Source organism: Abramis brama (genome assembly GCF_963993115.1).
Source record: "Abramis brama genome assembly, chromosome: 22".
Taxonomy (NCBI): domain Eukaryota; kingdom Metazoa; phylum Chordata; class Actinopteri; order Cypriniformes; family Leuciscidae; genus Abramis; species Abramis brama.
In genome coordinates this window covers 24868970-24883217 of record NC_139984.1, presented here as the reverse complement: position 1 = coordinate 24883217, position 14248 = coordinate 24868970, and the positions used below count along the sequence as shown (strand labels likewise).

The window sequence follows — 14248 nt, the reverse complement described above, 5'->3', positions numbered from 1 at the left end:
TTGCCCTAAAATAGTTGCCCTCTGTCTAACCTGGTTCCCCGTTGACGGCAACATTGCTCAAAAAGTTGCCCCGTGTATCATCCCCTTAAGAGTCTCTCACAAACAGCATACAATGCTCAATTATTCCTCCACCATGAAAATAGTTCAGAACAAAGTCAAAGCAGAATTAACCATTGCACATCTCCAAGCAACACAGTGGTGTTTAATTACTGAATGAATCAGTGTTTTTGAATAAATCTGATGAGTAAATAACTCAATGATTCACTCATAAATACACCTACTGGCATAATGATGTAACCTGCAGAAAAAGAAGCTTTAACTTTTGTTTCACACACACACACACACACATACACAAAAACGTTCTAGACAGTATATTGGCACTCTTGGAACGCTGCTCAGCAAGTTAAATATAAGGACTGGAACTATCAGTTGTATAATTAGAATTTTAATCAGTCCCAACATTAAGAATGTAAATTATTCTCTGCAGTTCTCTAAGTCAGTGTACTTATAAATACAAACATGTATCTAGGGTGTTTTTCAGGGTCGATGACATTGGATAGTTCAATGATTTTCAGTACAGACAATGCCACAACTTCACTATCCTGACAAAACACTATTCTCATCTAAGTAGAAAGATGTTCAAAGCGGCTGCCCTGCACCAACCTTGACCCAGTCTCTCTACTTTACTTCTTAAGCTTTCCATTTACCTCATTCTATTTTCAGGTTTGTTTCATTGAAAGAGCTCACACAGATCACGCACACAATAGAAAGATCTCATTATATTTGAAATGTCTGATGCAGACCAATTTAACCCACCATTTATTTCAATGGTGGTGCTCGTATTGATGATTTGTTTGTGGACCCCAGAGTCAACGTCAGTTGTTGCATTTGTATCTTGCTACAACCAAATAAATAGGCTGTCAAGCAATATTCCAGCAGTACTTGATATGAGAACTCACGCTAACACACACACACACAGCTCTAAGTTGGCACAGCGGGGGTCGGGAGAAGGCCTCGGAGCACCTGGCAGCCAGTTCCTTTTAGTCAATCGAATGAAAAGAGGTTCCATCTCTGAGCCTCACTGAAGAAATGCAGCAATACATTCTGTGATCTGACTCATGTGTGTGTGGTGATGGACGCTAGAGACAGGATGGGGCTGAAAGTGTGTTTGTGCGAATTTTTTATCTAGCTATGCCTCTAGGGAAAAATCTGCTTAAAAATGCTCCATGAAGTTAGCCCAATCTGATAGAGTCTGCTTTTGAGCAAAAATCATAAATAAAGCAAGAAGCTACAAGACAGTTACATTGATTTTCCCACAATTAAGGGGTGCTGTTAGGTACAACGCAAAGCAGCCTTGAGTAGCTCATTGCTTTAATAAAATAGAGGCAAAAGCAATATGATTAAACAAACCAATGTTTAAATAATAAATGCATTAATTATAATAATAATTTAACATGTAATTATTTACATTATTTTTTAAATTAATAAATTTAAACATTAATACATTTTTAAACTTTATTTTTTTTATTACATTATTTACATTGTTATTTAAACATTGGTGTTTTTATGTATTTTATATTGTATATTTGTATGTATTATGTTATTTGTATTACTAATAACTAAATAATCATACATTTATATTTAAATAATATTACATTTCATTGTTTCTATTTATTATATGTATTATTATTAACAAATTATTTATATAATAATAATAATTACATTTAATCACTTAAAATGTAGTGTTTTTAAATTACTCATTATTATTAAACATGTTTTGTATTTAAATATAACAACAATAATAACTGAATTCTTATTTAAACTGATGTTTGAACATTTATTATACTATTTATTATTACTATTAAATATAAATATTTCTATTTTAATAATAATAGTAATAAAACATTTAAATAAACATAATTGTTTAAACATTAGTGGTATATATATATATATATATATATATATATATATATATATATATATATATATATATATATATATATATATATATATATATATATATAGACACACACACACACACACACATATATATATACATACACATATATATATATATATATATATATATATATATATATATATATATATATATATATATATATATATATATATATATATAAATAAAATAAGGTTTTTTTTATATATATATAGTTATTATTATTAAAAATTTCAAGTAATAATAATCTCCAAAGTTGAGTTATGGTTTGGGTTTGAGTTAGTCTGTTATAAATTATAATAGAAAAAAAAAAATATATATATATATATATTATATATAATAATAATAATAATAATAATAATAAAAAGTAGAATAAGTGATAAAAGTCTAAGGTAGAAGTCTGAAACAATAAGTCTCAGTCCTGATTAAGACAGACGTGTAAACCTGACATGTATGAATTTCCTTAACTTGCAGTAAAAAATGGTTTCATATGAAACTCATTTAAACTGTTGCATCAGCAACGGTTAATGAGTAGAGCATAACGCAAACTCTCTCACTCTCCTTATACATTCACATTAATTATAGCATCTCAGAGCTCATATGAGTGCTGATGTATTTCTAGATGTGGACAGGCATTCTGAAACATCTGTTACAAGAGCACGCATCGGCCTGAACTGTCACAAACACATCAACACACACACGGGGCATTAGCCCTTGAGCCTGCGGTAATGCTGATGGCAAAGCTGAGGCTTTGGGGGCAAATTTTACGCTGAGAAAAACAGCATTAAAAGTTTAAGGCAGCCTCTCAAAAAGTTCAGCCCTGACCCAACAGCCCCTGCCGCCCCACAGCATCAATCCGCCGTCTGACACGGAGAGCTAACTAGCCTATTCCCTTCTCCTGCTCTCTCTTTCTCTTCCCCTCCATTTTTTTTAACCCCTTACTCCTCCCGTCCAGCTCTCCTTCAGCAGTTCACCACAAGCCCCTCTCTCTTCTTCCTCTGTGTTAAACGCAGGGGAGCTCAAAACATCAATCACCATCAAAGTCGGTGCATCTGGCCCTGGCCGTAAATGAGCGGAAGATCCCGGTGCAGGGTGGAGCGTGCAGGATGGAGGAACGGGCCAATCTCGGAGTCATTATCCCAGACAATGCCCAGAGAAGCGTGGGTGCCCCCACAGATGGAGAGCGTGAGTTCGCTCCCGCTTCTTCTCTCTGTCTCCCTTCATTCCAGGGCATGCAGACTTCCCAAAGTGAAGTGTGTCAAGAGCAAGAGAGAGTTTCTCTAATAAGGGCTTCTATAACTTCTAACTGCTATGATGAGAAGACTGGGCTTTGATCTGTGCTTAAAATAGGAATGTGCAAAACTACATTTACTGTACAATTACAACATTGACTAGCTGGTGGGTTGTCTGGATAACTAGTCGATAGTTAATGTAGCAATGTAAAATATTGCAAAAATAAATATTGATATATTTTAAAATGTGATTATTAGTGTGACGGCAAATCTGAATTTTGTCAAATGATCCTTCAGAAATCATTCTAATAGGCTGATTTAATGCTCAATAAAGATTTCTTATTATTATCAAAATGATATTATTATTAATATTATTAACTGTTGTGCTACTAAATATTTTTGTTGCAACCGTGATGCATTTTTTTCAGGATTCTAAATAGAAAGTTCAAAAGAACAGCATTTATTTGAAAATGAAACATTTTTGTAAATGATAAACGTCTTTACTGTAACTTTTGATGCATCCTTGGTGAATAATACTTCTGAATTGAAAGTGACAGTGATTTATATATATACACATTATATAAATACATTATGGTCTTAAATGCCACTGTTTAGCATATGTTTAATTGCTGGAGTCTAATTAAATGCAGCCTGATTATAACAAGGTTGACTGCGTTATATTTCACACCTCTAGCAAGCAACGTCTGTTCTGACGGGTAACACAAGCCATGTGCAAAGAACAATATTATCTAGAGGTGACTCCCCTCAGCAAGTGTTACTTATGATGTAAACTGACATGTCTATTGTTTAAAGGAATAATTCATGCAAAATAAAGTCATTCTTTAATCACCCTCATATTATTATACCTGTTTTTTATTTCTCTGTAAACATAAAAGGATATTTTTTATGCTTTTTTCCATGTATTATACATAGGTTATAATCACATGATACCGAAGCTTTCCGTGAGGAAAAGACTGAATTGAAGTCATTAATCACTGAACTGAACATATCACTTATTCACGTTTGTGAATGATATTTGAAGAGCTGTGGCGGAAGGGAACATTTTCATTGAACAACAACTTAAATTTAGTTTTTTAATGAAAAAGAACAACATTTACATTCTGCTAAACTACTTTTGCGTTCAACAAAGAAAAGAGGTTTGGAACAACATAAAGGTGAGTCAATTTTCAATTTTGGTTGAACTATGCCTTTGGTCAACATGAAACACATATTACAACTCACTTTTCTTCCTTAACCTGGCACATTTCTTACGGTCAATGTTGCTTTAATGTTCACCTCACCCAGTGCGTAGAAAAGGGAAAGCCACATTAAAAGCCCATCTCTCTTTCCAGCAGGAAGACATACTGTACAGTCTCGCCCCTGGCCCACAAAGTGAACAAATATCACTTTGTGCGCACTGAGAGCGATGTTCGATCCATTGATCTGGATTTTGTGTTTACCACCTCCTGCTTTTGTAGAAATAATGCTTATGCGAAAAGTTGGACAAAGACACAGCATGCAACTGAGCACACACACAAAATTGCTTCATCAAACTGCATTGAAAACCCCTTTTCTTTAAAATACTCAATTCAGAAAGACTCAAGGAGAAGAAAAAATAAAACACCTGGCCAAACAACAAGGACGTTTTCAAACTCGTATTGAGCAGTTGTTCTGCAAAGTAATAGCAATTAAAAAAAAAGTTTAAATCAACAGTCGACGCTCTCATTCAACAGTTACAATATAGCACGGATGAGTGGAGGTGAGGGGAATGAGGAAGCGAGAGCGATAAGCCACCGGCAGCAGCAGCATGAGAACCAGATCCACATCCTGGAACTGGGAGCCGTTGCCATAGCAGTGATTATCACACACTCCCTGAGTGCAGTGTGTACTAGTGAGCCAGCAAACCATCCACACGCACTCTCTCTCGTTGCGACCGAGGGTGTGATGGAGTGGAGCAATTACACTACTGTTGCCTGGCTATAACTGAACATTAAAAGTAAAACTCCTGGAGAATTAACACCTTGAAAAGTACACCTTTACTGACAGCGCTGCAGCGAGGGTGCCGCGGACCAACACAAAACGCTTAAGCGATTGTAATGTCTGAGAAAAGACCGGCGACTGGAACGCAGCATGTCGTCGTTTATTCACCCTGATGTTCTTCCAAATCTGTAGGATTTTCCTTCTTCTGTAGAACTGAACACAAACGAAATATGTGAAAATGAAGATATTTTGAAGAACGTTTGGCTTATTGTATGGAGTTGGGAGGGTAAAAAAAACAGACATTTTTCAAAATATCTTCTTTTTTGTTTCACAGAAGAAGCTTTGGACCATCATGAGGGTGAGTAAATGATTAGAGAATTTTAATTTTTGGTTGAACTATACTTAAACTAAGACCACTTATTATGTTTATCAAGGTTTCTCGCACCAATAACAATCAAAATTGAGTTTCACGTGACCATTTTCCACCCCTTCTCTCTGATATTTAAAGGACATTCACACTGGCAGCAAATCATATCAACAAAATGACTAGAAAGTGACTCTCTTTCAATGAGTTTTGATGATTTGAGGTGATTTTAGGTAATGAGCTACAGAGATGTTTGATGAGAGTTCAACTCTATGCAAATGCACTGCAATGCAATGCGGATGCCAATGGGCATTTACATTTATATTTATGCATTTGGCAGAAAGAGACTCGCAGTGCATTCAAGGGATAAATTTCATCGGTTTTTGTGTCCCCAATCAATTAAATCCATGATCTTGGCATTTCTAGGGCCATGCTCTACCAACAGAGCTACAGGAATGCCTACTAGCAATGTAGGACAGCTGCTAGAAACCAACAGTACAGCAACTTGGCAACCTCAGCATGAGCATACCTTTAGTATCAAACAGGCTTTTAGTGTCACTGTACATTTTAAGACCAATTCACACTGCAACAACAGAAGCCAACCAACGTGGACACTCAGCAGATTACAGTACGCCACTTCTCAGAGATTCCACGACTCAACAAACAGCAAACTAACATTTTCAAACGGCGAAAACAAGCGCAGACCAACGCCAAAAGATGCCGACCGGGTAGCGTTCGGATACTACAAACTCTGGTAAAGTGTCTGTCGGTGGAGTGTGAATTGGCACATTGGAGTGGGTTTCTACATGTCCTCCTATAAGTGAATCGTACATCATAAAACGCATTTAATATTCATTAACAATATTCAAAGCCTTCACATTCGTAGGACTTGTAAATTACAGAACAGAAACTCTAAATACATGTGAGCTAATTTGTGTATATTGCTAGTAGTTCATAATAAACATTCGTTAAAAGGCATTTAAAAATGTATAAATATCATGCACATTCATATTTATTGCATGCTTGAAAAGTATATGCTTGTTGAACTGTGATATTTTAACGTCACAGTAAAAACTTCAACTGTGCCCTTCAGATCTGAACTGAGGTCACAAATGCTTCTAAACAAAAACTTTACCATTCAGTCCAGCTAAATCTTTATGGTTTCTTACCTTCTTAGCTGCATTGATGCACTGCATGTACTCTTTGGCCAGGTCAGAACACTGAAGCGTCTGCTCACGGTTTTCTCTATAGCAGTTCAGGATCTGTGATTGCAGATTCGAACACACTGGCTCCACATTACGCGGCCTGTGGAAAAGGTTGGAGGTCAATGATAAGGAGGGCAAAAGTGTCTAACTTGTGCAAAGGCAGAGGGATATTGTTGTACACATCCTGGCAGGATCGTACATGCAGTGACAGTAAATATTTTATATGAAGCGCAACCAAAAAACAAACTCAGCGGTAAAATACAGTCGCACGACTCACTCATTTCCTCCCACCCCTCCCTCAATTTCGCTCTTCCTGTGGATGGTTTAGTAGAATGAATGAATGCAGGGAGACAGGTTAAACTGAATTACCGGCAGAGTGGATATTCATTAATAACACCAGTGTCAAGAGTGGCAGTGACTAGAACAACTATGATAAATAACCCAGCGAGCGGGAAGGAGGTGGAGGCAGGGAACAGACCCGACAAACTCCCGGTACATCTGTACAGTAGACCCTGAAGGCAAAAAAATAAAAGAGCGGCAAATAACCTGTCATTCATCCTCACTTCAGACAAACACCTTCACTCAAATTAATAACGCGAATCTGAACTGCCATTGTTGAAATGACGGCTAAATGACGGTTATTGACTTAAATAATGTCTGCGGTGAGATCTGTGCAAGTATTGTTGCTAAAAAGCATAGGAAATTCGTACTAAAAGAACAAAATGTAATACAATACAACTGAAGCCAAATTAGAGTTTATCAGGCTAATTGTCCTCAATGCCAATCTGAAAGCCAGGCAAGCTATTGTTAAACTGAATTCAATTAAAATGTTGGATTTGGATAATGTAAGTGGTGGTTAAAACAAATTCCACACTAAAAAAATAAAACAGCAACCACAAAAGGTTTTTATAAAGATATTCATCCAATAAAGCTAATCAATCTGGCTGTCAAATTAACAAAAGATAGACTAGCTAGTAGGGGTGTAACAATATATCGTGCCACAATATATCGCAATACAAAAATGCAACAATATGTATCATGGATAGTGCCACAGTACTACATTAAACTACTATATATAATGTTGAATATAATGTATACTAATGCAATGGGGGATTATTTGTGGGTCCTGATAATGCTAAATGTCTTGTTACCAGTAAAAAGTGGCCTATATTATTTTAAATGTATCTAGTCAGCAATAAAAAAGTAGAAAATAGTAGATTTATATAATCAGATCAACAGCCAAACTGGCAATAGTTTAATATAGTAAAAATATTAAAATTATTGACTCTGATAATGTATGTGATGTTCAAAACATACTCTAAAACTATAAAATAAAACTGCATCCAAAGGAAATTAGCTAAATTTAAGCTAAGAAATTGTGTTTTATTGTGGTCTACTTTATCCAATCAAGCTATCATATAAAAGGTCAGTTAACTTTAATAATGTATGTGGCATTTAATATAAACTTAATCTAAAGCAAAACCATCAAATTTACAGTGATCTACCTAGGCGTTGCACCACACAAATCGCTGATGGGCTTGACTGATAAAATGGATAATGTACATGGAAAAGTTTAAGTATCTTTGTTCAAAGCATATCCTAAACCAACAAAACAGGGATTTATAGTGCAGTTTATCCACTCAAGCTAATAACTCTTGCCGTCAAGTTGATGAAAGCACAGCTAGCCAGGTGTCATGTTGAATATCACTAGACTGATTAAGCAAAGTGAAGTCTTGCATCCACCTCCAGCTTCACCGTGACTGCGGCTTTCAGACGATCGACTGACATCCTGCTTAATTGAAAGGCGATTTAAAGCCTCAATCTAGCTTAGGTTTCACTTGCAACTTCAATTAAATCATCAACGATTGCCATCATACTGACGCAGGGTAGAGATACGCCAATCCATTGATCCCTTTTCAAGCAGGGCTGTAAGTCTTATGGTCGTTCAGGGTAACCAGATGTGGGCGAATAGAGAAGGGCGAAGGAAATCAACTTCCATCAATGGAACATCTGCGCAACGTTAGAGGGCCACCACGTATCAGATCCCATATTTTTATCAGCCGCCGAAAGCGGGTTTTTGTTTTAATTACCCTGCGACAGGAAGAACGACTACTGTAGTCACATTCTTTGCTTTGGCAGATAAGAAACTCTCCTTTAATTTAAAATAAACTGCCTTCATCAGGAACGGCAGAGGCTTCTGATAGAGCAGAGGGTTTATTAAAGCAGTCTGAAGCAGAAAATTGGCTTGCTCAAACCCAGGCTGAACTGAATTGAACCAAACTGAAGGTGAGGTCTTTAATAAAAATATTAGCTGAGCTGCTTACTAACCGCTCTGCTTTGAAGAGCAGAAGCCGTGCCTGTTTAAGGGACACTCGTTTCCTCATTTCACATCTGTAAATAAATAAAACCGCGTTTAAAGATTAAATGTTAATTACCAGAATTTCGTCTATTATTTGTAATCTCCTTAACGGAGCAGAGTGCTACAGAACAAAGCGCGACTTCAGAAACCTTTCCGAGAAGGAAACGCACAAAGCGTAATTCAAAAATATGGAAATGAAATGCAAAGAAGAAGAAAAAAGCAACTACAAAAGATTAAATTAGCTTAAAACACATTCTGTGTGTAGGAGCATGTGCTTGTAACTTGGAGAGACAAGCTCATTATTCTGATGCTAAGGAGCCGTGCGCTAGCTGAAAATTGGTAGATACCAAAGACCGCGCGGAGATTTAGCTTCCGCTCGCTCGTTAATTATTTCCAATCAGCTCTTGTTGATAAGAGAAAACAAGACTTTGGAATTACCGCACTACGGAAATCTCCGCGACTCCAACTCGGATTAGCGTCTGAATGCTTGAGAAACTGAGATAAACAAATAATAGCGAGAGGAGAACATAAAAAAAAAAAAAAACACAAAATCAAACTTGATGTAACACGTAGGCCACAAGGTTTTATCAGCCCGGAGTTCGGCTCGACATGTTTTCAGAATCGAGGGTCTAAAATTAACTAGATTAAAGGCGCCAATGCCTTGACCTCGCTCGAGCTCAGCTGGCAGATGAGAACCTCGTCTTATCTTGTCGACTCTCCTTCCAGGGGCTCGCTCGCACTCTGACAGCTTTTCAATTGACTGAACACGGGCTTCCTCCCCTCTCCTCCAAGACCGCGTTACCCCCCTCCCCCCCACACCCTCCTGTCCAATCTCACCTGTAGGGGCCGGTGTTTTATCGGAGCGATGGGCCCCACTTAAACCTGACAGGGTGAGAGGAGGATGGGAGGAAGAAAGAGATAAAGAGAGAGAGAGAGAAAAGAGGAGAGAAGCGCTCGGAGGGATCTGACAAAGCTGATAATTACTTCTGTAGGAAGGGTCCGCATTTGCTAGACCGGCGGGCCAGAGTTCTGCACCTCTCTCCAGGGTAGCGGTCTCTGAAGTGCTGAGGAGTCACTTCTCTCGCCTCTAGTCAATCACCCCGCGGAGCTCAACAGTCACGCACGCTTCGGTAACCTTCGGCCCGCCGCATTGAGACAGGTATAGAGAGGAGATGTTACTCTGGTGTGACAAGGTGAGGGGTTGTTGGGGTGCTGGAGCTGTCTGACATGTCCTCAGGACAGGAGGTCACAAAGCAGCAGTGTAGAGCTCCCTTCCGAAAAAAAAAATCACACATTTCTACTTGAATCCAACTTTCAGCACACCTGGAATCCTCCACTTATGGTCCTTTAAAAATGTACGTGTATATAAAACTGTCAAATGATGACAATTCTTTAATTGACTTCATTGCATGACATGCCAATCAAATAATTAATTGTATTACAATTAAAAAAGCTAAGCTCCCAAATGAAGTTCAAGAGAAGTTACATTAATGCAGGGGTTCTCAAATGTTTTTGTCAGCCCAACACCTAAGATGTTGTACTTTAAGTACCCTCTGAGATTTTAAGTTAATATTTCTACAATATAATGGAAAATTTGCTTGTTCACATTTATCTGATGCAATTATTATTAGTAGTAGTACTGTAAAATAAAATAAAAAATTATATTTAATAATTATAATGAAAGAAATGCGCTGCATGCTTCACTCTGAAACAAGCAGCTAATAAGACTTCAGCTTTTCATCTCACAAACCCGTTTGGTGAACCCTGCATTAATGTGACTGATGAAAAAATATATATATTTGATTTAAAAAAAATTAAGATAAACAGACATTATAAACTGGCTATTTTTGTTTCATTATTAATTTTAATATTAACATTGACATTATTATTAATATTAATGAAGAGTGCATAATGCTAACAGTCATATTCATTTTTTATTCATATTCATTTTTTATGAAATGTCATGAAAACAATATCAAAATGCAGACAAAATAACTAATAATACATTTTCCACTTGATTTTTAGGGGTAAAACGTGATCTGGACAAGTTTTCATGAGATTTACCCTGACTTAACTGAAAAGCAATTGTCAATGGTTACAGCAAACTGAGGTGTCTTCAAAAGGCACAACCTTCCTAGGCCACACCACTTCTAGAAGACAATGAAAGTTACAATACAAGTCTAAAATACCAGTGAAAAACTCTTAAAGAGGTGCAACTGCAAAAAGTAAATTACCGATGATGACGGTGACTCATCATGGTCAAATAAAGTTCTTCATTCAACTTAAATTAAGCAAAGATAGCAAGGTGAGAAAAGAAGGCCAAAAGATAAGTATTATCATAATTCAAACCAGAAACCTGGCATGTGTGAAAAAAGTATTTTTTTTTTGTGAGAGAAAAAAAACACTGCTGGTTTTTAATTTTATTTGGGTTGCACAAGACTTCTGATTATGTGCTTTACTGTGGCTGTGCTAAAGCACGACTCGTGACCCACAGTCTAGTCATCCCACATTTCCACCCACCCTTCCAGCCAAGAGCTGCTCTAATGAGGGCCTTTCCTCTGAGAGACCGCAAACATCGCCCATAGCAAAAAACAACAACAAATGCCTGGCCATGGCTATATAATTGGCTGCCACAGAGCAAGAAAGTTTACAGGGAAGGTAGACCAAGCATGACGCTGACCAGATGCATTTCTGACTATTCTTTTTTGCTTCTTTTTCTTTGCTTTATTCTCTTAAAGAGATAGTTCGCCCAAAAATAAACACTATTAACTCAGACTATTTACTCTCCTTCATGTTGTTCCAAAACTATATGCTATTTTTTTTTTTCCTATGGAACGCAAAAATTATTTGAGAGATTTAAAAAAACAGGTCTTGCAGCTCATTGTGACCGTGTCTGGTTGTCCATTTAATCTCATATATTTAATGAGAAATCACATCATGAGCCACACACAGCAGAAGCTTTCCCGAAAGAATCCATGTTTTTGAATGAAACCGTTTAGTGGGTCATGCAATGATACACACACACACACACACACACACACACACACATAGATATATATAATATGACTTCAGATGCAAAACGGAACTCTAAGTCCGTCTGACATTTTTATCAGGCTCTTATGTTTAGGTTCAGTAATTTCACTTTAACGGCAATGAAAAGGTTGTTAGTCGGTTATTGAAATGCCTTATTTTCAAAAATGTCACTTTAGTCCATTCATTGGTATTTAACAAATTTGAGTGCCTTTTGCTGCAAAAGTCCATCTTGTTCACTTTGTCGCGAGTGGAATACAGCTGTTCTTTAATGTAGGGTATGTCCGTTACTGTCAGTTACAGCTGCATATGAAACAGTGTTGTGTTTACATGCTACTCGCAAAATCCTGTCAATGCCACTGTAACGATTTTCTTTAGCATTAGAATGGGCAGAATTATGAGGTTGACGACATTTCCTTTTGCCAGTAACTGAAACTACCACAGGTTCATCAATTTCATCATACTCCTCCATCTTGTTTAGGATGAAACTTGCAGCTCGACAATTGAAGGCCAGCTCAAACGCACGCCATCATTCATCTTGAAATCATGTGATTCGATTTACGTCTTCTGATCAGAGCCGATCAGCCCTATACGCACACTACGCAAGTTGCGTAGGGCCCCGCAAATCACTCAAGGTCCCGCCTCCCCCTCGTGTCAAAGCGCCTTGGCAACATCGATGAGAAAATTAAGCGGAATTATCCTTCTGGTCACGAAAAGATAAATAAATAAAAAACACCATGAGAGTGAATTGCGGGAACAGCAATCAGGCAGACTTGTGTTCTCTCCTCTCCAAGTTTGATGTCAGCAAAGAACAGTAAAGTTAAGTTGATGTGCATCTCTCTCTAGTCTGTCTGTCTAGCTAACCCCTGGGCAGTGCATCTTTTGTGTCTTGCTTGCTAATGCCGGCCACTTCCAGTGATGTGTTCTGTGACTTTGTGCCTGAGTCACAAAAAAAGTGAGAGTGAAATGCAACTATTTATTACATTTGATAAATGACAAAGGGCAACGGTATTTGTTTATAAACTGCAGCTCGGAAAAGATAACATTGTCGCGCGTTAACATGCGTTCATATACGCGTGCACGAAATGAAACGTGCACTTTCCAGCAAAACATCTGTGGGGACCAGTAAAATATGAGCGTGATGGCACTCCTCATTATAGGCGCACATCGTTTTAAAACAAGACAATGATTATCTAGTCCACAAGTCAGTTTAGTTACAACTCTGCAATAAAGCAAGATGTAAGGCAAATGTATTGACATTGACTACTGATTTATAGGTTATATTGCATTTAAAATGTTGATTGGCTGGACATACTGGTCAATATGGATGCACATCCCTCAGTAAATAATAATCTTAAAGTATCAAGTATTGCTTTTGTCATTTAAAACAGTGACATGCTATGGCAAGCCATTTTAGCTTTTATTCATTCACAGGATGCATTTTTGATATCAATAATTATTTGTACTATTTAAAATGTGAATTCTTGATATTAAGAATGCACTTTTTCAATGTCTATTTCTGATATCAGGAATTACATTTTCATTAGTACTAGTTTAAGGAGGGAGGATTGTAGTGGGAGCACTGGGGTGTGTGACTGTGTGGCAATGGCAAAAGGTTTTTTTTTTTTCCCAATACCAAAATTAGAATTGGAGAAAAAAATGAATATGGAAAATAACATTGATTGTGCAAAATATATTTTAAATTATTTCTTTTGATTTTGGTGTGCAATATGACCAGGATATTTCTGTGTGGGATTCATTCACTTACAATAACCAACAACTACATGCAGTAAGCCTCAGCATTAGCAAATACATTCAAACACAATCCACCCCTCTGCACTGCCTAGTCTATATCCCTGACTGACAGGTCCAGCAGAGTTTCTTAACAGCCCTGTAGGTTTGGTAAGTTCGCCTTGGCTGGATCGCAGTTCCTCAGCAGGCGTTTTCAATTTAAGATATCAGATCCACCGCACTCCTCGCTTGGGAATGGGGCAGGATGGCCGCGGGGCCGTGGCTGTCTCAGAACTCCATGTGTTGGAAAGGCAAACGACAGAGGGACCCTGAACCGCTCGAGGCTTGAGAGGCGCGTGAGGATTAAACGGCGGCCTTGTCATGCTCCAG

At 37.5% G+C, this 14248-nt stretch overlaps 1 protein-coding gene across 2 annotated transcripts in view; it reads right to left on the bottom strand.

Moving 5' to 3' along the window:
* The window catches only part of chchd6a (coiled-coil-helix-coiled-coil-helix domain containing 6a), a 68029-nt gene that overhangs the window by 14428 nt on the left and 39353 nt on the right, over positions 1-14248 (bottom strand). For both annotated transcript variants that reach the window (XM_084099073.1, XM_084099074.1), the window contains one exon: positions 6703-6838. In XM_084099073.1, coding sequence (XP_083955199.1) covers positions 6703-6838 — 136 coding nt within the window. The remainder of the gene's footprint in view (positions 1-6702; positions 6839-14248) is intronic.